The sequence below is a fragment of the Tachypleus tridentatus genome, chromosome 1 (genome assembly GCF_004210375.1).
Source record: "Tachypleus tridentatus isolate NWPU-2018 chromosome 1, ASM421037v1, whole genome shotgun sequence".
In the NCBI taxonomy this organism is placed as follows: Eukaryota; Metazoa; Arthropoda; class Merostomata; order Xiphosura; family Limulidae; genus Tachypleus; species Tachypleus tridentatus.
Window position 1 is genome coordinate 83649220 of NC_134825.1, and position 27880 is coordinate 83677099.

Sequence of the window (27880 nt, forward strand, 5' to 3'; positions counted from 1 at the left end):
AAGGACCCGTCACGTGATATCGCACCATATTCATGAATACGCTGTTCGCTCGCGCGTGCAAAGAAGAGCGTGAGCTAACTCAAGGCCAATCTGTAAACGGTTGTGCTTAGTTGAGAAATATCATAGTTAAAATAGAAGGAAAAAGTACGAAACTAATCACAGTTCCTACCATGTCTCAACCTTCAACAGGTAAAAACACTGCTAGAGTGTTGCAATGCTCTTGTGGGGAATGGAGAAGCATTGACGTTCCTACCTGTTCTACTACGTCTTCTAATACCAATAGCTCTCCTAAACGGTAAGAGGAAAACATTTTATATTAGTAAATAGAGATAGATTTTATTTAAAAGTATTATTTTAATATTTATATAAGAACTTATAAATTTGTTTAGATATATATAGCATACATTAAATACATTTCCATATATACATAGATAAATACTAAAGTGGGTATAACTGAACAATCAATAGTAATGTGGAAATATAAATATGAAATTTAAACGAGTTTTTAAAATAGTTTATTTCCAAAACAGGTTGTACTCGTGTGCAAAACGATACTTGTTGACCACTGCGTGATGTAGGTCTACGTGTTTACTAACTTGCTGTACCTTGTGAAATAATGTAGTCGCAGCGTGTATGAGACAAGACTAGAGCTGCATACGGAAATACCAGAACTGAAATGAAAACAAGGATTCACGTTTTCACCATATAAAATTAAAACTTTGAACAGATATTCAGGCATCAACTGACCGCGATTAGCAGGTAGTGTTGTAGCAACTATAAGTATTACAAATTAATCACATGAAAGTACCTTAGTGGAAGGTACGACACGTTACTTTCAATCAACGTTTGCATATTGTTTAAAGTACATCCACTTTTATTTTTTATTTCATATGAATAATAACTACTATATTTTTCAGTTATTGATTAGAAAATTCTATTCTCAAATATCTAATTTTATATAACTTGTTTCATTTTCATCGATGATTGGTATTTGTTATATATCTTTACTTTTTTGGACTTTGAAGTAAGTAGGTAGCTAAGAAAATAGCATAAAATACCCATGAACTGTAAAAGCGTTGGCTGGTAGAAATACAACTTGTACTCGTATCGTAGGCCTACGCTGATATAGGCGGTATTTTCGGTCAAGCTTCATTTCATTCCAATTAATATTGAAACTCTGTTTTCAGTAAATACGTAGTTCTTGTATGTAATGGTTTAGTAATAATAAATTTATCAATACACATGAATCAACGGAATAGATTGCTGTCGGAGAAGTGCTAAATTGTCGTGGTGCACATTTGCATCGTAATTGTGGCACTCGCAAATCTATGGTTGCACAAATAGATCTCAGGCTAGAGAAATAGTAACTTTTAAAAAATCCTACTTCACTGATTCTGTAGGGAAAAAATACGCTCCGGGAAATTAGCAGCAAGAAGAAGAAAAGAAAAAAAATGCCACATTTTATAGATTAGACTTCAGGATATAGGTTTAATTTTTATAGCAGACCTTTTGACATACAAACAACGAATCATGTTCTTAAGAGGTTCTTCAGTGTTAACTCAAATTAGGTGTCTACGTAGTTGTAACTTGACTGTTAAACTTCCTCAGACATAATTTGGTTGCGCAAACAACGTATTAAATCTTCACGTGTTAAGATTTTTTTTATATTGATTCACATTATGTTCTTTAGAACAGATAAGATGTCAATATTATATTTTTTATAATGAAATTTGAAGTGAAGAGAAACAATTACAGATGCAAGGAAAATTGCTGCGCTTTATATTTACTTATAACGATTAATACGTGTTTCATTAATGGCGTTCTTAAATTAACACAATGTTAAGCATACGGAAAACAAGAGGGAATCCTCTGTTGCCACGGCACTTGAAATTATTTTAGGTAGGATTAAAGTAAATTAATCTGCGCCAGCAGTACCGAGCATGGGGCGCGCGTGTACCAGGACCACTATTATTACTCTTCAGGATATTCATCAGCCTTCCCTCAACATGAAATTCATTTAAGCAGAATTACAGTAAATTAATCTCAATAGACCTCGTCAGATACATCAGTCTAAAGCAGTGTTTCTTAACCTTTTTCATCGTCTTACCCCCTGAGACTCTCCAGGGTATTACCGTGACCCTCTATAATAATTTTTGTAATGGTGAACTTTGCGTAAAGGTAGAATAAAACAAAACTATATAAATATCCCAATTTATTGAAAATGTTATAAATGACCTTGAGAAATGCTGCATATGCTAAACAAATGTAAAATCCATGGAATTACTGAACATCATACAAAACCTACTTATTCGCTCAGTGTGAGGGTCGATATATTATATATATAAAGAGAAAATATACTAAATACGATGGAAACTTTCATATTTAAATTTTAAGTTCAATGTATTAATATTATGTAGTTAAAAAATTTAGGCAATTCAAAACGTTGTAATATATGAAAATTTTTACTCAAAATTAGACAGGTGGTTGCGCAACAAGCATCTCGACGCGGTTCAACTGCCGCTCTTCAGCGTGTTTTTCGTTGGTAGGCAGTTACAGGCACTTGCCACAAAAACTACAAACTGCTCCGTGATTTCCCCAATAATTCCCAAACCTTCCGTGACCTCCCCCGAGAAACTTCAAACGATCCCAGGGTTCACGACCCCCAGGTTAAGAACCACTGGTCTTAAGGGTTTGACTTTCTGAGCCCACACCTGTAGTCAAATCGGTCAAGAGATGGATCTATGAGCTAACGTTTGCAGTTGGAAAAACAAACTTGGCACGTCAGGTAGGTTAAGGCGCTATGCTTGTAATCTTAGGGACACGGATTCGAATCCCCGTCACACTAAACATACTCGCACTTTCAGCCGTGGGGGCATTATAAGTTCGGTTAATCCCATTACTCGGTGGTAAAAAAGCAGCCCAACTGTTGGCGATGAGTTGTGATGAGTAGCTGTCTTCCCTCAAGTCTTACAGTGGCTAATTTAGGGACGGCTAGTGCAGATAGCCCTCGTATAACTTTACGTGAAATTCAAAATAAATAAGCAAAACAAACTTGAAGTTGTGTGTGCAAAATAAAAAAAAAGAAAATATATTTATTCACAAGTAAGTTGTAATATGTCAAGCCAGTCAAGGTTATTGTTCTTTTTTGTACTTGTGGATATGAATATCTTTGAAACTTTTAATTTTAACAAAATTAATAACATAATTGTTAGAGCAGTATTTATTCTGTTAAAGCATGTGTGGCGAAAGCCCTGTATTTCGTAAGTTCTTTTCAATCACGTAAGCTACTGAAATATATACAAATAATATGTAAAATAAATTCAGTGATTGTACAAAATGTTGAAATGAAGATAAGAAGAAAATTTCGAATATAAAGGTTTTAGAATGTAGCAGAAGTAATTTAACCAGAAGTTCACGCTGTTCGCGAAATTTGTCTATTAAAATTAAAAGTGATGAGGATAAGAAAGCCTCGTCACAGGTAAAATATTGTTTTCGTCGAACTTTTCCAATCTTTACGCTCCTCGGTGTGGATTCCTGTACATGGTGAGGGGACCTCCCAGAGAATGTTTTTCAGTTTACCTCATCTGAGATCTAAACATCCACCCACTTGTTTGCCGTGCATGGTGACCCGTGAAGGGGAGGAGAGGATTCTGGTGGTTGAGGGCTCCTACCCTAACACATCACTTTGGCCTTCAATTCCTATATACGGGCGGCCTTGGAGTGGGCCCCCGTAGGGTCAATCGGATAGTCCACTTGAGCTAGAGTCAACCAAATACCAGTATTGGATGTTCTCAACAGATGTTGTGGACATCGTATCAGATTCTTGGGTTTGGGTATAGTGCTTACGAAACCCTGGCGTTGCAGCAGTATCCTTGTTTGACATTGTAGTGCGTTACCCTGTGGGCTCCATGGTGATGGAGTCAGTGGGCGCCGAAACATTCTTTTTTTATTATGGATCTTCCAAATAAAAATTTAATAGCGGAATAAACAGCCCATAGGTAAATGACCACATCTTGAAGATTCTGAGTAGCAACCTTCAACTTCTGTAACACTAGTACCTCATTTTCTAATATTACATTTTCTTTCAGACAAACTTTTATGGCAATTGTCTCCCGTTTTTACTCAGAAGGGACTAGAGGGACTTGTTGGCTCTCCAGAGTCAGTTAAAAAGCTTCACTCTAGTAACATATTGGTGGAAACATCCACATCTAAATACAGTTAACTCCTCTTAAATTCAAAGACAATTGGGGATATACCTATTGCATTTACGCCCCATGCTACTTTCAATTCGTCACGAGGAGTTACTGTTAAGAGGGATTTGAAGAACATCCCCGAGTCAGAGGTTCTCACTAGTTTCTCCACCCAAGTAGTTTCTGCAGTGAGACATATCTCCACTCGCAAAGATGCAATTATGATGCCGACCACATTTACATCACTGCATCCACCTGCCACCATCAAGGCAGGTTATCTTAATTGCAAGGTATGGCTATACATTTCAAACCCTCCCAGATGTTTCCAGTGTCAGCAGTTTGGTCACTCAAAGATATCATGTCATGGTTCATAACGTGTGCTCGTTACAGTGGCAAGGATCGTGATGCCTATGAGTGTGTGACAGACCCTCATTGTGTTAATTGCAATGGCTCTCATCCTTCCTAATTTCATTATTGCTCTAAATGGTTGGAAGAAAAAGAGGTGCAGCGTTTGAAGGCGATTCAAAACATTACTTTCCCTGAGGCTTGAAAGATACTGTCCACCACTTCATGTCCGATGTATGCTACTGCACTTCTTTCCACTACTACAGTGGGAGTGCAGACAGTTCTCTCTGTCTCTCCAAAAGAATCATTCTCAAACTATATGAAAAGTCTTTTGACCTCCACGGTTTAATAAGTTGATGAATCAACATCAACACCCATCTCCGTCCCTAACGTTCATTCCTGCAAACCCTAAGATCCACTTTCTTTGGTTCTGTGTACAAGCATTTCTTCAGGTACATCTTCTTCTCCCACCCCAAGATGCAAAATGATTATTCGTTTACGTTCTCAGTTGCTGTAGTCCTCTTACGACAGAGACCTGCCCAGTCGACCCAGGGCAAACTCCATGAAAGTCAATAGACCTCCCTCGAATAAATAAAAAGACATGGTTGAAAACAGAAAGGCTTTCCACCCAATTTGCTTACACATAAATAAAAATGGCCACTTTGATACAATGGAACTGTTGAGGTTTACATTCTGATCTGGATGACATCAAAGCACTGATTGCTTCCTACCCTCCTGTATGTATTTCCTTACAGTAAACATTTCTTAAACCTTCTGATACACTCACCTCTTGATAGTTTTCTTTGTACAGAAATGACAGGCTGCGTGATGGACGAGTGCATGGAGGGGTGGCACTGTTGGTTGAGACCTATGATAAATCAGACCTTGATGCTCTTGTTGAACAGTAGCCATCTCCATTTTTATCGTGGGGGACTTTAATGGACATAATTCCTTCTGGGGAGGTACTGATATTGATGGGAGTGGTCGTTTCATATACGGTATGCTCTCAGATCACAAACTTTTTCTTTTCAATTCTGGTTATAACACTTATTTTCATGCACCTAGTCAGTCCTTTACTGCTATTGATATCTCAGTTTGCTCTCCTTCACTATTCTCCCACTTTTCATGGAGGGTTGACAATAACCCACGAGGCAGTGATCATTTTCATATAATTTTCAGATAGATTGGCTGTGGTCAACGCCACCCGACCTGTGTGCCCCGGGAGAAAGTGGATTAAGCAAACTGGCCCTCTTTCAGTGCTCTTGCAGAACTTGATCCTGCCATCATCTGTAAACCGTCAATAGACAACTGCATGGCAACAGTAACTGACTGCATTATACAGCTCAATGTATCACTAAAACCTCGACACGTTTCTCACGATATCCTCATTCGTGGTGGAATCCTGCCAGCTACATGGCATGGAATGCTCAAAAACGGGCCTGGGATACTTTTCATAGGTATCTCACACTCTCAAACTGCATCACTTTCCAGCAGGCCCGTGCACATGCTCGGTAGGTCAGACTTCAAAGCCGAAAGGAATCTTGGGTTAAGTTCACAACCAGCACCTCTTCTACCACCAGTTCCAAAGTCATATGAAACAAGATTCGAAAGGTTAGTGGGCAATATAATTCTGTTCCTCTCTCGATCTTGTTTTCTGATGACCAGGAGGTAGCTGATACCCACAGCATCGCCGATACTTTAGGTGCAAGCTTTTGCCGGGTATTTTGCACTTTTGCTACATCCTCCATTTCTTCGCCATCAAGACTCGGGTAGAGCAATCACATCTTTTCTTTCGAGCTGATTGTCTCTATGACCATAATCGCTTCTTTACTCTGGTGGAACTCAAACTGGCAGTACATCAGTTGGACCCGATGATGTGCACTACGAGATGCTGTTCCATCTATCTCCTGCTTCTCTTGCTATTCTTCTTGGTGTGGATTCCTGTACGTGGTGAGGGGATCTCCCAGGGAAGGTTCTGTTCTTTTAATTTACCTTCTCTGGGATCTAAACATCCACCCACGTGTTTGCCGTGCGTGGCGACTCGTGAAGGGGAGGAGAGGATCCTGGTGGTTGAGGGGTTCAACCCTAACACACCACTTTGGCCTTGAATTCCTGTAGACGGGCGGCATTTGGGTGGTTCCACTGGGTTAATCGGCTGGTCCACTTGGGCTAGAGTCTTTTGAACAATCTTTCCATTTCACTTTATACAAATGCTTCCAAATCAGGTGACTCTGTGGGCTCTGCCATGGTTTGTTGCATTTCGGTGGTTGCATGCAGAATACCCTCTACAGCTTCTGTGTTCACTGCTGAACTGTACTCCATTTCTCTTGCCCTGGATTATATATTGAAGCTAAGCAGTACTCCAACTGCACTATTTATACTGACTCACCTAGTTCTCTACTGGCTCTGGAATTGCTTCACCTTTGTTCACACCCTGTTCTCGCTGATATTCAAAATCGACTGGTCCATTTCTCATTAACATCTACTTCTATCCAGTTTTTCTGGATATCAGGCCACGTTGGTATTCGAGGGAACGAGCTTGCAGACACGGCAGCTAAATCTATCTTCTTTGGCACTATCACTGCTGTGCCTATTCCATACATGGACTATGGTCCTTTATTCAAGGCTCGGCTTCGTGCCAGTTTGCAGTCGACTTGGAGTGAGCAACGCGAAAACAAGCTTTTCTAAATAAAACCCTATATTGGACTTTGGCTATCTAGCTTCCGTAAGGATTGGAAGGAGGTAGTTGTTCTAACTAGACTACGCATTGGTCACAGTTTTTTTAACTCATCGTTTTCTTTTATCTGGAACTGATGCAACAATGTGTGGTTTTTGTAACACTCAGGTCACTACAAACTACATTTTACTTTTTTTGCCATCGTTACAACTCTCAATGACTGAACTGTTTTAAACATGCTCTGTCCCAAGGTTTGTCCATAACATTAGACAGTTTTATTGGTGACGGTGACACTGTCTACCTTGATAATGTTTTTAGTTTTTTAAAGGCCATTAATCTTTTTAATGTCATTTAAGTTTTATATTTATTCATTAAACTTTTTTTACTGTGGTTCCCTTTTAAGAGTGACAATCTTTCTAGTTCGATTTGAAATTAAAAAGTGGCCGTAACATTAAATAACTCGACACCAGGATTGGAAAGGCCAACTTCAGGTGACTAACGCTGCTGTTTGAACTACCTGTTAGTCGTCCTGGCGAGTTATTATTACAATTTTGCTGCATGTCTTTTAACACTTTTATTACTTTACTTTTTGGTACTGGCCATAATGACACATAACCCGAACCAGGACTCGAAAGGCCAACATCAGGTGACTGACAGTGGTTCTTGTACTTACCTGTTAGTCTTCCTGGCGGGTTCTGATAATTACCATTATGCTGCAGAAAGCCCTTTATAAGTTCTATTACTGTAGTTTCTCTCTTAACATTGTAGATTGGATGTCAGCATTGGTTTTATGCCATTTATGTTTTTAATTGCTGTTTTGTTTTAACTTCATTTCCTCTTATGAATTTTACTACATTTACTTTACTTTTACCTTTTTACCGGTCGTTTGGCGCAGATAGCCTAGCTGCTTTCTGCCATAAAACACTAAATCAACCAACCAACTTCTGATTGTTTTTAACTGGATCTGGCAGGAGAATGTTTTCCTGATGGCTGGTGCTGGACTATTGCCCTACCTTTCTCTAAGTCGTGGAAGGGTCCCAAGATTCCTTCAAACTACCATCCAGTTGCTTTGTCTGGGTTACGCGGCAATTGCCCATTTTCATTAAAATTTTTTAATGAATAGGAAATTCCAAGTTTTTGTGAGTTTGACACTTTCCCGTTCTTTTCTACAGGAACTTGGAGTCACTCAGGGCTGTGTTTTGAGTGTCACACTTTTCAGGAAGTAGCTGATACCTGGAGTATCAATAATACTCAATGTGAAAGATTTTGTTTGCTGGGTATCTCGCACTTCTGCCTCATCCTCACCTTCTTAGCCATTAAGACTTGGGCAGAATGATCACCTCTTTCCTTTCGAGCTGATTGTCTCTATGCATATAATTGCTCCTTTCCACTGGTGGAATTCAATCTGGCCCTTCATCAATCTGGCAGTACATTAGTCGGACCTGATGATATACAGTACAAGATGCTGTGCCATCTATCTCCTGCTTCTCTTGCTATTTTTATGATTGTTTTTAACTGGGTCTTGCAGGAGAATGTTCTTCCTGATGTCTCGCACCAGGCTATTGTCCTACTTTTTGCTGAGCCTGGGAAGGATTGCAAGTTTCCTTATAACTGCCATCCAATTGTTTTGACGAGCTCTCTCTATAAGACTTTGGAGATGAAGGTTAATGCTCATATTGTTTGGTTCCTTGAATCAGACAACCTCCTTTCGACGACAGCACTCCACCATGGACCACCTGATTCGAATTGAAATGTCAGAGAAGCCTTTTTCAAACGACAATATATTGTGTCAGTAGTCTTTGATCTTGAGAAGGTTTATGACATTAATGTAGGTATGACATTTCTCGAGATCTCAACTTGTGTTATGTGGTCATTTGCCCATTTGTATTAAAAAATTAATGGATAGGCGATTCCAAGTCATATAGGTTCGACACTTTCCTGTTCTTTTCAACAGGAACTTAGAGCCCCTCAGGGTTGTGTTTTTAGTGTTATATTTTTCAGTATAAAGATTAATGCCATCACTGAACAACTCCCTCTCTCTGTTGCAAACAGACTCTTTGTCGGCAACTTTCACATCTCATGTCAGTTGCCAAACATGAGGTATATTGAGCAGCAGCTACAGGCTGCCCTTAATTGTTTACTGTAGTGAACCACAGCAAACAGTTTTAACTTTTCTCTCTATAAAACCGTTTCTATGTACCTTTGCCCCAACGGGGTATTCACCATGATTTTGAATTCCGTATTGGTGAAGTTGTGTTACCTGTGGTCCCTGAGACAATTCTTGGGGCTTATGTTTAACCATAAGCAGCTACGAATCAAATGTATTGATACAAGAACATTGAACATCTGCTCCCCAAGTAGTGGGTCGATGTTCTTTACTAAAATGGTATCGTGCTCGTAATCGATCAAAACTAGACTGTGGTTCACTGGTCTATGGCTCTTCCAGGACCACAGCCTTTAAGATGCTGGACCCTATTTGTCATCAGGGACTTCGACACTGCACTGGGGCTTTCTGCACTTCCACAGCCCCGAGCTTGTACACAGAGTTTCATGAACCTCCTCTACACCTTTGCCATTTTCAGCTGTCTTTACTGTATGCTTCAAAACTTCGATACTTACTACAGCATCCCATCTGGGGTTGTGTTTTCCTTCCTTAGTGGGTCATGCTTTTTCAGAAGAGACGACCCTTTATTATTCCTTTTGGCCTTCGTATCCAGGCACAGTTAGATAAATTGAGTCTGTCCTTGGATAACATTAATGTATCCACTGGTCACCCCATCCCACCATGGCTTATTACAATCCCAAAATGTGACCTTTCTTTAAGTCATCTGAGAAAAACAGATACATATACTTCCAATTGGAAATACTGTCTTTTATTTGCTGAACATCTTTCGAACCATCATTTTATTCCTATTTATATGGATGGTTCGAAATCAGGTAACTCTGTGGATTCTGCCATGATTTGTTGTGGTTCAGTAGTTGCATGCAGAATCCCCTGTACAGTTTCTGTGCTCACTGCTGAACTATATGCCATTTCTCTTGCCATGTATCACATAGAAGCTAAACAGTATTCAAACTGCACTATTTGTACTGACTTGTTTAGTTCTCTACTTGCCCTTCATGTTTGTTTTCACCCTGTCCTTGCAGGTATTGAAAACCGACTGACATTTTTCTTTTACATCTACTTTTATCTAGTTTTTCTGGATACCAGGTCACGTTGGTATTTGCTGGAATGGGCTCGCCGACATTGCAGCTATATCTATCTGCTCTGGCACTATAACTGCTTTGCCTATTCTATATATGGACTATGGTCCTGTATTCAAGGCTCGACACCGTGCCAGTTGGCATTCGACTTAGAATGAGCAACGTGAAAACAAGCTTTTCCAAATAAAACCCTCTATTGGACTTTGGCTGTTTTACTTCCGCGTAAGGATCAGAAAGAGGAAGTTGTCCTAACTTGACCACGCATTGGTCTCAGTTTTTCAACTCATCTTTTTCTTTTATCAGGAACTGATGCACCAGTGTGTTGTCTGTGGGACACTCAGGTCACAATAAGCCACATTTTACTGTCTTGCCGTCGTTACGATTCTTAACGGTGGCATCATTTTAAACGTGTTTTGTCCTAAGGTTTATCTATAACGTTGGACAGTGTTAGGGCAATGGTGACACTGTCCACCTAACAAGTGGTTTTAGTTTTCAAGATGCCATTACTCTTGTCAATGCTATTTAAGTTTTTAATTTATAAATTAGACCTTTTTTTTAAAAAATATGATTCCTTTTCCGTAGTTAAAGTGCAACTAGTTCGATTTGAAATTATAAAACGGCTATAACGTCAATGACTCGAAACCAGGACTGGAAAGGCCAAACTTCAGGTGACTAATGCCGATGTTTGAACTAACCCATTAGTCATCCTGGCGAGTTGTGATAATTAAAATTATCCTACAAAAATTCTTTTTGTATTTGTAGTTTTTCTCTTGCTGCTGTAAACTAGGTAAAAAATGGATTTAACATTATTTATGTTTTTAATTTAAAAATTAAACTTTGTTTTGTTTTACTTTGATTCCCTTTTACAAATTTTAATAATTTTGCTTTACTTTTAATTTTTTACCGGCTGATTGACGCAGATAGCCTAGTTGCTTTGCGTCATAAAACGCCAAACCAACCAATCAGAGAATATCTACGTAAGATGAAGATTTGCTAATTTATTTGTTGCACAGGTGCTACGTAAGATGAAGATTTGCTAATTTATTTGTTGCACAGGTGCTATTTTAATACTGTCTATTTTATGATTTGCAGAGGAAATCCTCCCGATGATATAGTAGATTATGCATTTCCAAAAAAACAACTAAAGGTCCCCAAGACAGACAGAACGAATTCTGTTACAATGAATCGAAGGAGTGTGCATAATTTTTGTCGTGAGTATATTATAAAACAAACTAACAGTCAGTTTAGTGCTTTATTTTCTCCTTAAGATTATGATATTTTTGTTTAGAAAATAAAAGTTGTAATTAACTAACATAATCAAGTAAGTGAAATAACTTTCAACTCGTAGGGTTTTCTTTTGTTGGATTTCGATCAACGAGTCTTCAAGTTTTACTATCTTCACCGTACCTTATTTAACACCAACAGACTAGAGGGAAAGCAATTAGCTAACACCGCCTATCACCCTTTCTTCTTGGGGTAGTTTATCAACAAAAATATGGATTGATCATCACGTTATAAAGATCCCATGGATGAAAGATCACGTTATAAAGATCCCATGGATGAAAGATCGAGCATATTCTGTGTCAGGATTTGAAACTACGACTTGCAGATTGCGAGTTAAACGTTCTAATTACCGGAATATGCCATTACCGATTTTACGTTCCTGTGGCAGATCGGTATGGCTGCGGACTCGCACCGCTTAAAACCGGGTTTCGATACCGGTGGTGGGCAGATAGCCCATTGTGTAGCTTTGTGCTTAATTCCACACAAGCAATCAATTTAGAATATACTTAATTGAAATTTTATAGTTTATTTTGAACCTGTTGCCACTGTCCTTTAAAAAAAACTCAATTCCTTTCGGCTGCTTTCTATAAATATGGTTAATTAAGAGACGTCATATTCATTTTCAACTTCCATGTATTTTAGTGTATGTGTTTTAATAAGAACTACTAAATTCCTGAAGTTTGTATGTCATTATTTTTCGCACATTTCACGCGCCCTTTTGAAGAAAAAAAAAGAAGCAACTGTTTCAACATGCTCCCTAATCTGAAAAGCTAGCATTTTTAGTTGGTCACCGGTCCTGGTATAGCTCGAATTCTTTCACTGAACATGTTCGGTCAGCCGTGGAGATGTCATAATGATCCTGTCAATTTCACTATTCGTTGGTAGAGAGCAGCCCGAAAATAGGTAGTGGGTGCTGTTGACTAGCTGCCCTCACCGTAGTCTGTCACTTCAAAATTAGGGACAACTAACGCAAAATTTAACAGATACATTTTATGGTAATCGGATTAGATCGTGAAGAGTTTTATTAAATGTTTTAATTTTATTGAAATTTTCGCATAATTGAGTGATGGTATTTTTTGTTTGCGGTGGACATGTGGTTTCTGATAGTCGCGCAGAATTTAAGCTGTTCGGTTTTTGGAAAATCAGCAAACACGTATACAGGTAACTAACTCACTTTGTATTCAGTTCCACGCTAGATAAATTCTGTAAGCTGTATCGAACAACTATCTGTACACTAGATAGCCTGGTTAAGGTCGTAGAAAACAATTCACAATAAGTAATGATTGCTGTGTGTTCTATGTAAATATTAGTGTGGAGTTCAGAACGGAAATTGGAGTGATTTATTATCGGTGATCAAAAACGAAGGATAAAATTTGTTTATTCTGTCAAGAAGGTCTTTTCTACCGTATTGGACTTTCAAGATCCTCGGAACTGCCTGCAATACAAGTAGGTTACTGCACTCTTCTTACACGAACCAAAGTTCTATTCTCTTTCAATATCCTGTGAGTCTGTAGTGGAAGTTTGAGGAATGAATAATATGCTTTGCGGCGATTCAACCATGGTGTGGGAGAGGCTTCCATAGAAATAAAATGAACTAAGTTATTGCGATATATTGTTATGATACTGAATCCACCTAAGACCTTGTGCAAGAGCAATCGGACCAGATTTGACCTGATACAGGATAATCAACGATGCCATACTGTTGAAATTCTGCTTGGTTTCCCTGAACGAGAAACTATGGCGGTCATAAACTGTGTTCATGTGATTCGAAACAATTTAGTTATAAAATCTCGACATCTTATTCATTTTGTTTAGCAGTTAATATTACTGTAGCCAGTAAACATACATATGTTTGTCTTTAATAAATTCTCGTTGGAGTGTTTGTTTTCTTTGCTTTAATGTACCTGATGGATGTATAACATTTTTTGTATATATAAATATAGCCTTGCTATCGTCTATTTCATAAATCTTTAGCATTAGTTCTTTAATCAGAACTTACCTGAGTATTTTTCCTTCATTCACTTTCTTCAGCTTTTAAGCACGAAAATGAGATATTTCAAAAAAACTGGAAGAGTGCAATTTGCCATTTCTATACTTCTTTTTACAACTTTCGTTGAAAACCGTTACTTGAATAGGAATAATCCATAATTACTTTATAATGGCAGAATAAACGGTCATCTTGTATTGTAAAGCCAAATCCAAGTACTAACTTCTTAAAACTCTTGACAGATTGTTTATAAGAGAATTTGTACTTCGATACGTTTTTGCAACTCTTAAATAGGATTAACAAGATCCTTTCCACAGCTATGCCGTGGTTTGGGATGGACATCGGAGGAACTTTGGTGAAGTTGGTTTATTTCGAGTCACACAGTCCTTCTCCATCAAATAACTTTTCTCAAGTACAGACTTTGGAAGAAATTGAATTTTTTTTAAAGAACAATGAATCGTGTAAGAAAGGAGGGGGAGGAAAAGACACACATCTAAAGGTAAGTTTAAATTACAGGTCTGCAAAGTTGTTAGAAGATGACAGTTTAATTCAGGAACCGCTTTCTGAAATTGAAGATAACTTTCTTTACATTTTTATCAAACATTTCAACATTTCTCAGTCAAGTATGGGTTATACACCATGAAAACTAAATATGAATGTAGATGAAAAGGACGCGCTTTCGCTTGTTATGTGGGACTTTGCAGTATAATTCTTTATCTTCAACAAACAATTATTCCAATAAAAATATCTTTATTCCGTCTACCAAAGAGATTCGGGGTGCATGATGATGATGTTGCCTGTAGACATATGCTTTCCACACGCTAATGGAGATCTAAACAGCAGATTTTATTTAACGTTTATCAGGTTACTTTCCTTTGAAAAGCATTTCTGTGGCTTTGGGGTTAAAAGATCGAAAGCTACAATTAGAAATTTGGTTTCTACGAAAAAGAAAACATAACCACAAAACATACACGCATGCACGAACACCATATTTGTCAACACAGTAAAAGAAGAAAAATTATGGTCGACGAAATCACGTATTTCACTAATGACAGTATGTTCAACTTTGATAACCCTGTTAAAATTGTATTCCGAGATTCGGAAGGATCGCTTGGTTACAACAATAACAAGCGGTTTGCTGAGCCAGTATGTTGGAAGACGGACATAAGGATTGAGATAAAATGAAAGAGACAAAACACAGATTGAAGATGAAAATGAAACAAAACTTTTTAATTAACAAGCAGAAGGATGTCAGAGAATGTCTCAGGGTTATTTTAAGGAAGATGCTTACTTTCAAACCACCAGTTTCTAAATTATATATTTATTACAGTTAAGAAATATCTTTCTGTATATTATAATGGTTACTGAACGAAACACTTAAGTACATTTCTGTTTCAGAGTAGTTCAGATTAGAGATAAGTAAGTATTCGGTTATCTCAATATTACTTTTCTTAGTACACATTTTTGTCTAACTTTTAAACGTTTATGGCTAAGGGAAGAGCTCAAGCTTCGGGAAATAACAGGCAAAACGAGAACAAGTTCTGTCTCTTTCAGGACAGAAACAAATCCGCTTGCACAATGTCAAAACTGTATTCATGATCCACATTCTTTGCCGCTGACCATTCTCAGAACTAGAACATTAGTATTCGAAGTTACCTGTACTTCGCATGACTGCCAAAAGTTTGTGCACATGTGTGATACCATTTAAATATCACTTAACCGTCAATAACATCCTCAACTGCTTACCATATTTTCAATTACGACGATAGGAAATATAAACATTATAAAAAAAAAAAAAGTATTTAATAAAGGAGAAATATATGGAACCTGAATACCACACCAAAATATTAATTGCTCATTCTAGTATCAAATTTCTAGAATATTTAAATAAAAGGAATTAATTATTTAACTTTGACCCAGTTAAAAGAAGAAGGAAAAACGACTGTAATTAAATCCAGGATTTTGATTAAGACCACCCTTTTTTTGTGTTTATTCTGCCTTTGCTTTATCAAAAATCGAGTAGAACTATTTGTTGACAGCTAGTAACATTTCAGAAGTGTCGTAGTAATTTTTATCTTAATTAACCATATATCCTTAAGCAAAAATACTTATTGACAAATATATAAACCTCGCTTCATTCACTCTATTTTTCTTTGTTTTTGCAGATTAAGAATATATATATTCATGGACATTTAGGTACCTTACACTTTTTCCATTTCCCAACCAGTGAAATGAACATGTTTCTACAATCTGCTAAGTCTATAGGAATGTCACTGTTGTCTTGTACTGCTTGTGCAACAGGAGGAGGAGCCTATAAGTTTGAGAGTGCGTTCAAAAAGGTAGCGTCTCTTTATGTATATAGACACGCCTGAGGTGAAACATACAATTATCAGATTAGCTTCTCAAATTGGATACACTGACTAGCTTATTTTATGATGAAAATTGAATAATTTGATATCGTGTCGCACATATGCTAATGATGTGTGTTTATTCCACAGTTTTATACATAAATTTGTTGGTAGAAGTTTGGATGTAAAACATATAAACGAATTCCGTATATAAATATGCGTAAAATAAACTTATGATTCGATTTTGTTTTAATTCAAAGTTATATAAAGAACGTTTGTAGACGTTTCAGCAACTAAAAAGAAACTAAATTTGTTGAAAGTTCATTAGGTAAGTATCATACTTTTGTAGAAATGATTTAATAAAAAATACTTTATAGCATTGATAAGGATTTTACAGCAGATTGCCCCTGAAGAAGAAAGGTCCACCATTCGAAAGCACTCGAGTTATAAGGATTTCTATTTCAGTTTTATCAAGATTTTTTGGACCTACGCATTTTTAGCACTTCATGAATAAACAGCAGATATTCATTCGTCAGTTAGCTAGGTCGCGTTTTTGTTTAACTTGGAGCATGATGGTGGGTAGAATCCAGTGATGCAAAAAATATAACTTATTAAAAGGGGAGAAAAGGGCCTCATTGATTAATTTACAATAATCCTGCTTATAAGAATTCCAAATGCTGCGACTATTGAGAATTTCCTTTTGTTCCTCTCTAAAGCAGTGTTAATAACTTCCTTTATAGTAACACCATTGAATCTAGATTAACAGTTTCTTGTCATTATTCGAATGCACTCTGTACAACCATATCAATCACCATTATTTACGCTAATTGCTTAATTTAACATGATGCTAAAAGCTCTTTGATTGGGATAATTTCATAAAATTTAACACATTTGACTTTAACGTTGACAATGGATAATAACCGTCTACCTATATGATTCTTTTGGAAATTTGAGCTAGAAATTTCTAATCTAATTTGCTTGGCCTTACTAATACTTTATATCTGTACGTCCTTTCATGCTATAATTCTGCTGATCTAAACCAGTTGTCTTTAATCCGAATGACAACTGAAAGGTGACTCTCCTGACTTTTTGTGTAAGCGTGCGCAAAATTTTGATCAAATTTGAAGGGTTTTGGTTGGATAACTTTGCTCACGTGGTTGTATTTAGACCAGATTTGACACTTCATTGTAGATTATGAAGATCTATAAGTTTACCAAATTTGAAAAGAAAATTCCATACAAGTTAAGTATGTTTTTTTCTATTAAATAAAGTTTCCGTACTTTCGGTGCGAAAAAAAAAGGTCATCAATCAAGTTGGACATGTTATATATCATGTATTTGTTAATGGATTGCCCTGAAATTTAGTACGTGAAATCTAGAGAACATCCGCTGAAAATATATGTTAGTTTGAATAACAACAGTTAGAGCTACAGAAAGTGGAAAATCACTAAACTATCACGCCTGTTAGTAACACACAGTCTGTGCTGCATGCTGTTTTGGCCGCACACCACACCACCATGTGTCTTGATTTCGGTAAGTAATGGAAAAGCTAGCATGTAAATAATAATATTATAAGATTTGTTTTATTCGGTGGTCAGCGTGTTGGACTGAGAATTCGAAGGCATACTATTCGAATCCTGTTGCTAAAAAATCGCGATCGCGCTCCGCATTCTGGAGTCGCAGATGTGATAAGAGTAACGGTCAAATCTTACTCTCAGATTAGAGTAGCCAAAACGCTAGTATTTGACTTCAAAATTACGGACACCTGGCACAGATGGGGTTTACGATATATCAGTATATTATTATAATTATTATAATTGGTCCACTTGTTTCCACTTAGGTAATAAAAGTAAATAACGTTTGCTTTGGGTTCAAAATCTTCACATTCTTTGTCACGGCTAGTTTCAAGTAACCGTAATGATATAGATTTACCTATTTAGTCTAAGTTATTTTTGGGAAGATTAGTTGTGATATTTCGTAAGTAGAAAGATGATTTTTAAATACCCCGTAGAGTCAGTACATCAGATCTGCGTGTGACGTATTCATGACATCATATCTACACCGTTAAAATGGAGAAAAATAAAGTTCTTCATGACGGGAAATGGAGGCGAAACGGACAAATCGTGACCCTATTGCAAATCTACATGTATACAAGACAAACATTTTGAGAACTTAGAAGATGCACATCGCGTAATAAAGTTTTTCCAGTATCATATAAGCAAGAGTTCCATTAATATAACCATACATGTTTATGCCATAAACAAAACTCATTAAAATTAAACAAAATACGCTGTATATTTTTGTAAAAGACCAAGGGTACAAGACACAACGTGGAATTATAAAATATATCTCAGGTTTAAGTGGTGACTGAAGAAGTAGGACCCACATTGTGGGGGGGGGGGATACACTGTCTATCACTCTTAACTTTCAATTCGCTAGTCTCACATAAGAAAATTAGAAATTATGAGAGCGAGATGTTGGTGCTCAAGCCCCCAATGTCTCACATCTATATCGCCCTTCACTGCCTGCAGACTGTTGTAGGAAGGTGACTGCTCTCCCAAGTTAAAATAAGAAAAAGATAAACATAAAAATATGAAAAATAAATAAATAGATGAAATAAAAATCAAATATAAGGTACTACAATTTGGAGGTAAGTAAGATAAAACTTACTTTATGAAATTAGAATTTCTGCCCCAATATGGTAGAGGCATAGCTTTTTCTCATGATTTTGTTTACTTGTTTAACTTCATTTATATATATATACAAGCCAAGTTTTGATTGCTCACGCTTTATTTCTTTGAATTTCATAAGTTACACGGTCCAATTCCACTTTTTTTTCTACAAGGTGTTCGAAAAGTCACTGTGCACTTATATATTTATTAACAGACAAAACTGTACAGTGACTTTCCGAACACCCTGTATAATGCTTCTTCTGTTGATTCCCCTTTCCCATTGTAATGGGGTTTAATCTTCAACACAAGCCTCCTAAATTTTGGCACTTTTTCTGCTACATAAAAGCCTATCATGGAGGGAATTTCCGGGACTGGATCAGGCATGGCGTTATGTGTATCATTCGTAAAGCTAGCTAAGATCGGAATAGGAAACCAGGGAAGACTCCTCTGAAGAATAAGCCAAAAAATTAGCGCAAGTGTATGCTTGGGAAGTACAACAAAAACAGATTGAAATACCAACTATCTATAGGAAAGAGGATGACGTTTCCTCAGAAGAAGAATAGGTGTATATTTAATTACTTGGTCATCGTATAATTTTTTATTCTCAGGTACCAATATGTTATATGTTTGCTCAATTATATATAGTGGATTCAAAAGTAATATGTAGCAGTTTCTGGGAAAGAAAACTTTATTTCTTTTATTTCATAATTGTGTATTGCCAGTTTTATATGGAATCGTTTTGTTTCCAGAGATTTTCCGTCATTTTTGACAGGCTTGTACGCTATTTTAAGAATAAATTCTGTAAGTGGTTATTAATATAAGTATATTTTTTTTCCAAAGGAAGTAAATATGGACATCCATAAGTTCGACGAAATGGATTCTCTTCTTCGTGGTATTCATTATATTGACGCTAATTATCAACAAGAATGTTATTACTTCGAAAATCCAGTCGACGATAAATTCTGTGAAAAAAAGGTGTTCGACTTCTCGTCTCCTTATCCTTACCTTGTTGTAAACATAGGGTCTGGGGTCAGCATCTTAGCGGTATATGCTCCGGATTGTTACAAACGTGTAACTGGCTCAAGGTAAAGCTCGTCTAAGTTAATTTGTGTATATGAATATTTATTCTTAGATCTGTCAAGTATATAAAGTTTATAAAATCAATTGGATGTTTAATATATCGTGTTCTGTAATTTGTTACGTAAACGATAAATAATGGTTATACAGAAGTTTACCGTGTAAGTATCACGTACAGAAATTAAATATCGGGAAATAAGTCGCTACTACATTGTGTGTAGGAACATTAAAACATACGTAGGTTCATTGCAAAGTAAGTAAAAGTGTTTATAGAAATAACATTTTACTGCCCCCTACTGATTCAACGCTAAAACCAGTGGTTCGATTCTCCTCGGTGGACTCGGCAGATAGCCCGATGTGGCTTTGTTATAAGAAAACGCGCACACACAAACAAACAAACATTTTACTGCTAACAAATGTATACCATTGGTGTTGAGAATATGGGCAATTAGACATCACTTGTCAACAATTATGTACGTTAGGTTCGATAAAATGTATTTGACGTTAAAAATGAAACATGGTCATATGTTTTAATCCTTTTATGCAAAGGTACTAATGTGTAGCATGTTTGCTCAGTTGTATGTAATGGATTCAAAAAGCAATATGTAGCATGTTTCTGATAAAAAAAAAAAGTTTAATATTTCTCTTATTTCTGTTGCAAGTATGTATGATTTTTTCTCTTATGCTTCAAGTAAAAACTACATATTTTTCAAAATATTAACTTCGTATGTATTTTGTAAATTGTAATTCTAAATTAATATAAGTTATTTTGCTCATATATTATTGTGTAAATAATTTCGACAATGTTAGTCATATTTTAATTTCTCTCATTATCAATAAAAGTGTTAATACCCATACCAGTCGTTTTGAGATACATTGATATTTTACTTTTCCCATTACAACTTTATGGTGAAGTAAGGTCGTCATTCGTCTGAAGGTATTCTACATGCAGTCTGTTCTTTTGAGAACCAAAAAAAACGAGTTGTAGGATGTGTGCGAAGTAAGGATGAGTTACGTATTCAAACTTATAAATCCCAGTCGTTACACAACAGGCAAGCAGTGTAATGCCTATAATTATCGTGTTATAGTAGAGCACGTTCTAGAACCATACACATAGTAACTTAATAACACGGGTTTTTTCCAAATAAGAAAATTTAAATAAACTGAAACAGTCACATGTCATAAATGTCAGAGTTAAAGTTTCTGTTCAGAATTTCGGCGATTATTGAGTTTTGGACAATGTCATTTAAATATTTATCATTTCAGATTATTTTACGTGAAATAATGTACCAAACAAACATATAACTGATATTATGATAATACGTTATAACAAATTACATTACTGTAAGGTGTTTGGAAGAAACTTGGTTCTTTAAACGTATACAATTTGGTTTTTTGGTACTTGGTATAGTGATGTCTTTCATAGTTAATTTACTATTTAAATATATATCATATATTGTATCACATCTCCGTTCCTGTATACTAAGTAAAACCAGAAGAAAAAAATGCTTACAGATGATATTTTGATAGAATTTCAAATAAGTTTTTAGTTATTTCATGTAACTGTTTTTATTTCCAGTACTGATTGTGTGACAACAAATTTTCTTAACTGATTTCTGATTTAGTAATCTTTTCATAACAACTACCATTGCATATGTAAATTTGGAAACGTAACATATTTTTCCTTTATTTTATAATTGTCAACTTTGTTTTATTGTCATATTGTTCGAAAACTAAAATTAACATTGTAAAAAAAAAAGTTTTAGATATTGAAGTACTGCTTCGATGATTAAAAGATGTTTTGGGCTTGTAATTTCTGATAGATTGTTTAGGCAGAGTATTCGTGATGAAAATTTGTAAAATGGGCAGAAACTGTCTGTTGTGGAAACACAAGTGTAGAAGACGAAAGGTAGAAGATTTTCGAAACGTTTTCCCCCACACTTATGTCTCCACAACAGACAGTTGCCGTCCATTCAACAAAGCTTCGACCACAAAGTAGTTTAAAAGCTTTACCTTCGATATTATTCTATAGTCTAGGTGGGGGTACATTTCTTGGACTCTGTTCTCTTTTAACTGGTTGTGAAACATTTGAACAAGCTATTGCTTTAGCTGAAAAAGGTGAAAGTACTAAAGTGGACAAACTTGTAAAAGATATCTATGGTGGGGATTATCCGAGATTCAACCTCCAAGGGGACACTGTCGCTAGTAGGTACGAATTTTTTAGTTCATGCTTCAAGTAAAAACAATTTTTTTTTTCAAAGGTGATAACTATATATGTATTATATAAATTGTAATCAATAATTTTTTTAAATTAATGGAAATTATTTTGCTTATATATTATTGTATAAATAATTACGACAATGTTAAAGTGATATTTTAGTTTCCCATTACTGCTTTATGATGGAGTAAATAAAGATTTTAAATTCTTAAATATTGCGGTAAATGGCACTATTTTTTATTTTAAAGAAATCCAGTTGAAAAATTAGAATAAGAACAAAATCGTATTTAATAGTCGTAATTCGTCGCCTTATACATAAGTCTTATCAGAAAATATGTACAAGTAAGAATCTCTTATCTATAATCAGTGATGTCAAGAAACCCACTTGTTGAGAAATTTATATGCAAAAACGGCTCGTTTGGGTTGAGAAAATATTTTACATAGAAGAGCGAACAACGTTTCGACCTTCTTCGGTCATCGTCAGGTTCACAAAGAAAGAGGTAACTGATCGGAAGCTGACCACGTGTTTGAAAGTGGTTGTGTAACTGAGTGTCGGAATGTAGAGGGCGGTGTTAGATGTTTGAATATATAATTTTATTTATTTTATTATATTAATATAGGTATAAAGGCGTTCCTTTATATTGGTTTATTTTGGGTTTAAGTTGTTGTATAAGTAAGGCTTCTTTAATTTTGCGTTTGTTTATGTTTGTTTCTTTATTTAGTATTTGAGTGTTTTCTATGGTTATGTTGTGTTTATTTGACTTGCAGTGTTCGAAAACGTCACCTTCACACATTCCGACACTCAGTTACACAACCACTTTCAAACATGTGGTCAGCTTCCGATCAGTTACCTCTTTCTTTGTGAACCTGACGATGACCGAAGAAGGTCGAAACGTTGTTCGCTCTTCTATGTAAAATATTTTCTCAACCCAAACGAGCCGTTTTTTGCATATAAATAAATCTCTTATCTGTTGCATTAATAACTCTAAAATATGTACATATTTTAAAATAAGCCGAATCAATTGATTTAATATTTTAGTGTGGCTCAAAGAAAGTATTTTCTGAATTCCATACAGTTAGAATATATAATTACGCATCAGTACCAAGATCTATTTGCACTCTCGCAAAATGGTATTTTAAGAACTTGTATTTCACACACGCACAGAGTAGATTGAAGTAATTAATTTCCATTTGCCTAGTTTTGGAAATATGACTTGCCAAGAACGCCGTTCATTAGTTAGCAGAGAAGATCTAGCAAGGGCTACTTTAGTTACGATTACCAACAATATTGGATCGATAGCGCGAATGTGTGCGGTCAATGAGGTAGGTAACATGAATATTAAACATGTTTCTGTAGCTCACCATGATGTTACGTAATGTTTTGCTGGTGCTGATCCATGTACAGTTTAATTTTTTTTCGTTTAAATTATAAATGGTAGAAAGCCGTTGTTCTAAATAAAGTAAATTTGACTTTATTATTATCGGTTTTATTGGACGATCACTGTATGGTATTTTGCGTTTTGATTAAATTCTGTGTTTGTTTTTTGTGTTATTTTCCAGGGAATGGAACGCGTAGTGTTTGTTGGTAATTTTCTTAGAGTAAATCCAATTTCCATGAAATTACTGGCTTATGCAATGGATTTTTGGTCAAATGGAACTCTCAAAGCTTTATTTTTGGAGCATGAGGTATGTGTCATTGTAGACTAATGAAATGGTTGTTCTTTGTAACTAAGCACACAGCTACACAATGAGCTATCTGTGCTCTGCCCACCACGGTATCGAAACCCGAATTCTAGCGCTGTTAGTCTGCGTACATGCCGTTGTATCACTGGCTAAGGAAAGTCTTTGTGTTTAATTATGGTAACTGAATGCACTCTAACTCTATATAGCTGAAGACATATAAACCCACACTATAATAGTAATATTCAGAATTATTAAAAATGGAAGTATATACTGTTATAATAGTATTTATGCATTTTAGAGTAATAATAAAGCAAAACTATGCCTGATCCATTGATGCTTTTTTAGTCATTAAAAAAGCTTCTAATCACTTAGTTTTTATGAGTTCATTTGATTTTTGTTTACCTACAGCAGATAAAAGTGCTGCAAATGTTGAGGTAATATTACACAGAACGACTACGTACTATTTGCATTTGTCTTTCTTACATTGTACAAGTACAAACCTGTAGTTAGTGTATGCTATTCTCCTCACATCTCTTTCCGTATCTGCCTCACAACAAGCACACACATCACTTGTGAAGCGTGGACTGTGTGGATGTTAGAAGCAATAAACGAACACACTCTAGTTACTGTATTCATTACTTCAAAGGCAGACTTAAGCAACTGTAGAATGTTTTGACACATTCCATAGAATATAAAGAATTCTGAACAGAGATGTCTGTAGAAATAGCACTCCCTAGTCTCCTACAAATTGCAATCTAAGAGGCCTTTCTTTCAGCACTGAAACTCAACTGAACTAAACTGATAGCAGCTAATATATTTTTGAAATGTTATCTTGTGTGTACAAGCCTCTGACTAGAAATCTGAAGAAAGAAACATCTACCTTCAAACATGATTTATCACTTATGTTAATGTCAAAATTTATTGAAAACTAATTAATAGTTTAGTACTATATTAAATGTTATAGCACAATGGTCATGTTATTATTTTATATTTTATATATGACAAACTGCCCCATTAACCTTAGCTTATTAGTTACAACATAAGCAAAGAGAACTCATTCTAGAAAATTAATGTTAAATAACTGAAATATGAGAACAAAGAAAATAGATATATTTTTCAGGTTTAAATATTTTATCCCTATATACATATGATAGAGTTTTGAAAGAAATGTATGTGGCATCTTTAACAATTATGACCAGACTTGTTTAACTTGAAATTCTGTATCAGTTTGAGAATGAAATATCACTTAAATTTAACAGAGGGCTGGAGTTTAGAGAAAGGCAGGTAAACTTTATTATGAGAACTGTTTTTGAGAAAGTTCAACAATAGTGTAATACTAGTAGTAAGAGATTATATGTATGATATATATGACTTATTTTTTGTTTCCATGTTTTAAAGTAATCATTTTCTAAGGAAAATGTGCTGTTACTATGACAAGAGAAATAAAGACCTAATGAAAAAAAAAACAAAAAAACAACCAACAAAACAACAGCACAATCTGTCAGAATAACTTTGTTCATATAATATGAAGGTTCAATAAACCAGAGCATCTTATGCAACACAAAGTACAATAGCTAAGACACTGTATAGATATCAATTTCCATGTGTTATTAAAAGATAATTTCAAAAATTTTGTCTGCTTCAAGTGCAGCATCAGTTTCAAACCAGTTACAAGACAAGATGATTCTGTCTGCATGATGGGTACAATTTTCTTATGCCACATTTTTTAAGATCTGATTTTTCCATGATAAGCATAGGAAACTAAATAATTTTAAGTTTAGTCTAAAAATTGTACACTTTTGCAAAACACAGTTTATGAGAAGTGATGTATTAACTTCATGGTTAGTTATCAACACATTGAAAAATTAAGTCTTGATATATTTAACTTTTTCTTTTCTTTATTTTCAGGGCTACTTTGGTGCAGTTGGTTGTGTTGTTCTAAAAGTAGAAACCTGACACTAATGTTTTATTGTGTCAAAATATGTAGTAGGTGACATTTTTGTTCTCACCCAAATGAAGCTAACGTTCTAAATCAAAAACTATATTTATGATAATTAAAACAGCAACATTTTAAATTACACTTTTCACTACAAAAAGAAAACATCTAATATCAGAGTTACAACACAATAAATTACTGGAATAACTATTTAAGATCTCTGCAAAGCATAAACATTTGATATATGAGTGGTGGCATATTATATTACTTAATTACTTGGGCATTTTTTGCTAAAATAATTTAAACTATCCAATATTCATTTATAAACACAACTCATCTTAAAAATCACATAATTAAAATGTATCATTAACATTCATTTACTTTGTCTGAAAAAAAATTATCAGATTTTTAACTTGTAAGAATTGGAATTAAATGTTATAACATTAAGATAACACAACAGTAAATTAAATGAAACAACCATCTAATGTTACTTTAATTTTTATCACTATAGTGTACTTTTTACATAATCATAACATGTATATTAAATACATGTACTTTTTTCATGTTTTAAGGTAAAAGTTCATTCGTATGATTTACATATTTGTTTTCCCTTGTCTCTATCCGTCTATCTAGGAATACAAAATGATGAGAATTGCAAGACTTGCAGAAAGCTGCAATATGTATAACCCTGGAAATAGCAAGGAGATGTGGGACCTACAACATCTTGTGTCATTTTTATTATTTTCTGTCCACTAGCAGTTGTGGGTGTGTGACAGTAAATTTTGATAACAAGTACAGATAAATCTTATTAACATTATATAAAATCCATTCCATGTTACCATATAAAAACATTCATTCTGCTTCCCTCAAGATCTTAAAAATTACAATTTATTTGAAAAATGCAAACCAAGTAAAGTGAAATTACGTCATTTGCATAAATGATTGGATTACATAATAAGTAAAATATTACCTAAAAAGGTAGTTTGATGTTATGTAATATCGCTCAACCAATGTTTTATGGAATTGATTTAATTAACAATATATTGTTTCACAGTTTTGACTTGTATATGTCTTAATCACATGTATGTATGTCACAATGATAAATACATAATTTTAGCAGTAAATAAAAAAAAAAAAAAAGTTCAGGTCCATTGACAGGCAACTAATTCAGAAATGTAGAAAAATAAATGTCAGTGGTAGAAAATGAGCCTACCCTGTGTCTATACCACTGAGATAACATTAGTTCAGCTTCATGATTATGTTCTCTATAATTTTACACAAGAAAATTACTGCATCTTTCAAGGGTCTAAAGGCAATAAAATAAAAGTACCACAGAGATATTGTTCTGCTCCCAGACTGTTTAAATAATACATTATCCATTTATAATGATTTTATTTTCATTAAATCAAATTAACACAGTGAGCAAGGATGAAAGAGAATTGACTGATTTTCAAACATCTCTGGTATTTAAACACAAATACCTGCCATTAAAGTTTGATTTGAAATTTGAATGGTTTAACATGGTTGTATGGAAAATGTCACCAGAATTTGAGACACTGTCAGACTTGTATGCCAAACAACTCCATATGAATGTCATCCTTCATATCAGATAATAGAGGAAATATTTATCAATAGCTGTATTCTGCAGGCTCAGTTGTGCATAAATGTCTTGCAGGCAGACAAGGATAGCAACTAATATTTACAAAGAAACAGCCTTACTGTCACTTGTCATGTTAGAGCAGCACTTTAAACACAGCTATTATTTTTGTCAACTTTTCATTGTTAGGATATTATTTCATCAGCATTTATTTTTATAAATGTTGTTTTGAAGTGATTTTGGTAATTTTAGTTTAAATATTTCATTTATTGTTTGCTATAGCTCTTCAATTCAAATTTTTATTAATAAAATTTGAAAGACATCACCAATGGTATCTCATTCCATGCCACTAACAATTACTTTATTAAACCTCCCCATTTCTGAATTACTTGCCAGTAATGGACTTAGTTTCACATATTTGTATTTCAGATGATTCCATTGCTTGTATTGACTACACTATGTAACACACATTTTGTTCCTAGATAGTATGTGTTATTTCTTAATTGCTTATGTTATAAAAGTACAGAAAATGACCATTATTCCCTTCAAACTTTGCTTTTGTGACCTGGAAAATGAAATTTAGAAATTATTTTTTATGTAAAAATGGGCAAATTTGCACATTTTCATTTATGTAAGGTCTGAATAAAACAACATATGAATCAA

At 35.0% G+C, this 27880-nt stretch overlaps 1 protein-coding gene across 5 annotated transcripts; it reads left to right on the plus strand.

Annotated features, from left to right (window-relative positions):
- On the plus strand, positions 1–27880 carry LOC143253928 (pantothenate kinase 3-like). 5 transcript variants are annotated; one of them, XM_076508548.1, is made up of 10 exons: positions 1–295; positions 11509–11627; positions 14005–14186; positions 15853–16026; positions 19547–19791; positions 21816–21992; positions 23201–23324; positions 23562–23687; positions 25593–25670; positions 26254–27880. In XM_076508548.1, the coding sequence occupies exons 1-9, from the start codon at positions 171–173 to the stop codon at positions 25638–25640; spliced, it is 1320 nt and encodes a 439-aa protein (XP_076364663.1). In that variant the 5' UTR covers positions 1–170; the 3' UTR covers positions 25641–25670; positions 26254–27880. The 5 variants fall into 5 exon arrangements, with proteins under 5 accessions (XP_076364663.1, XP_076364655.1, XP_076364672.1 ...); XM_076508568.1 differs by lacking the exon at positions 25593–25670 and adding an exon at positions 531–759 and having other exon boundaries at positions 142–295; XM_076508540.1 differs by lacking the exon at positions 25593–25670 and having other exon boundaries at positions 17–295.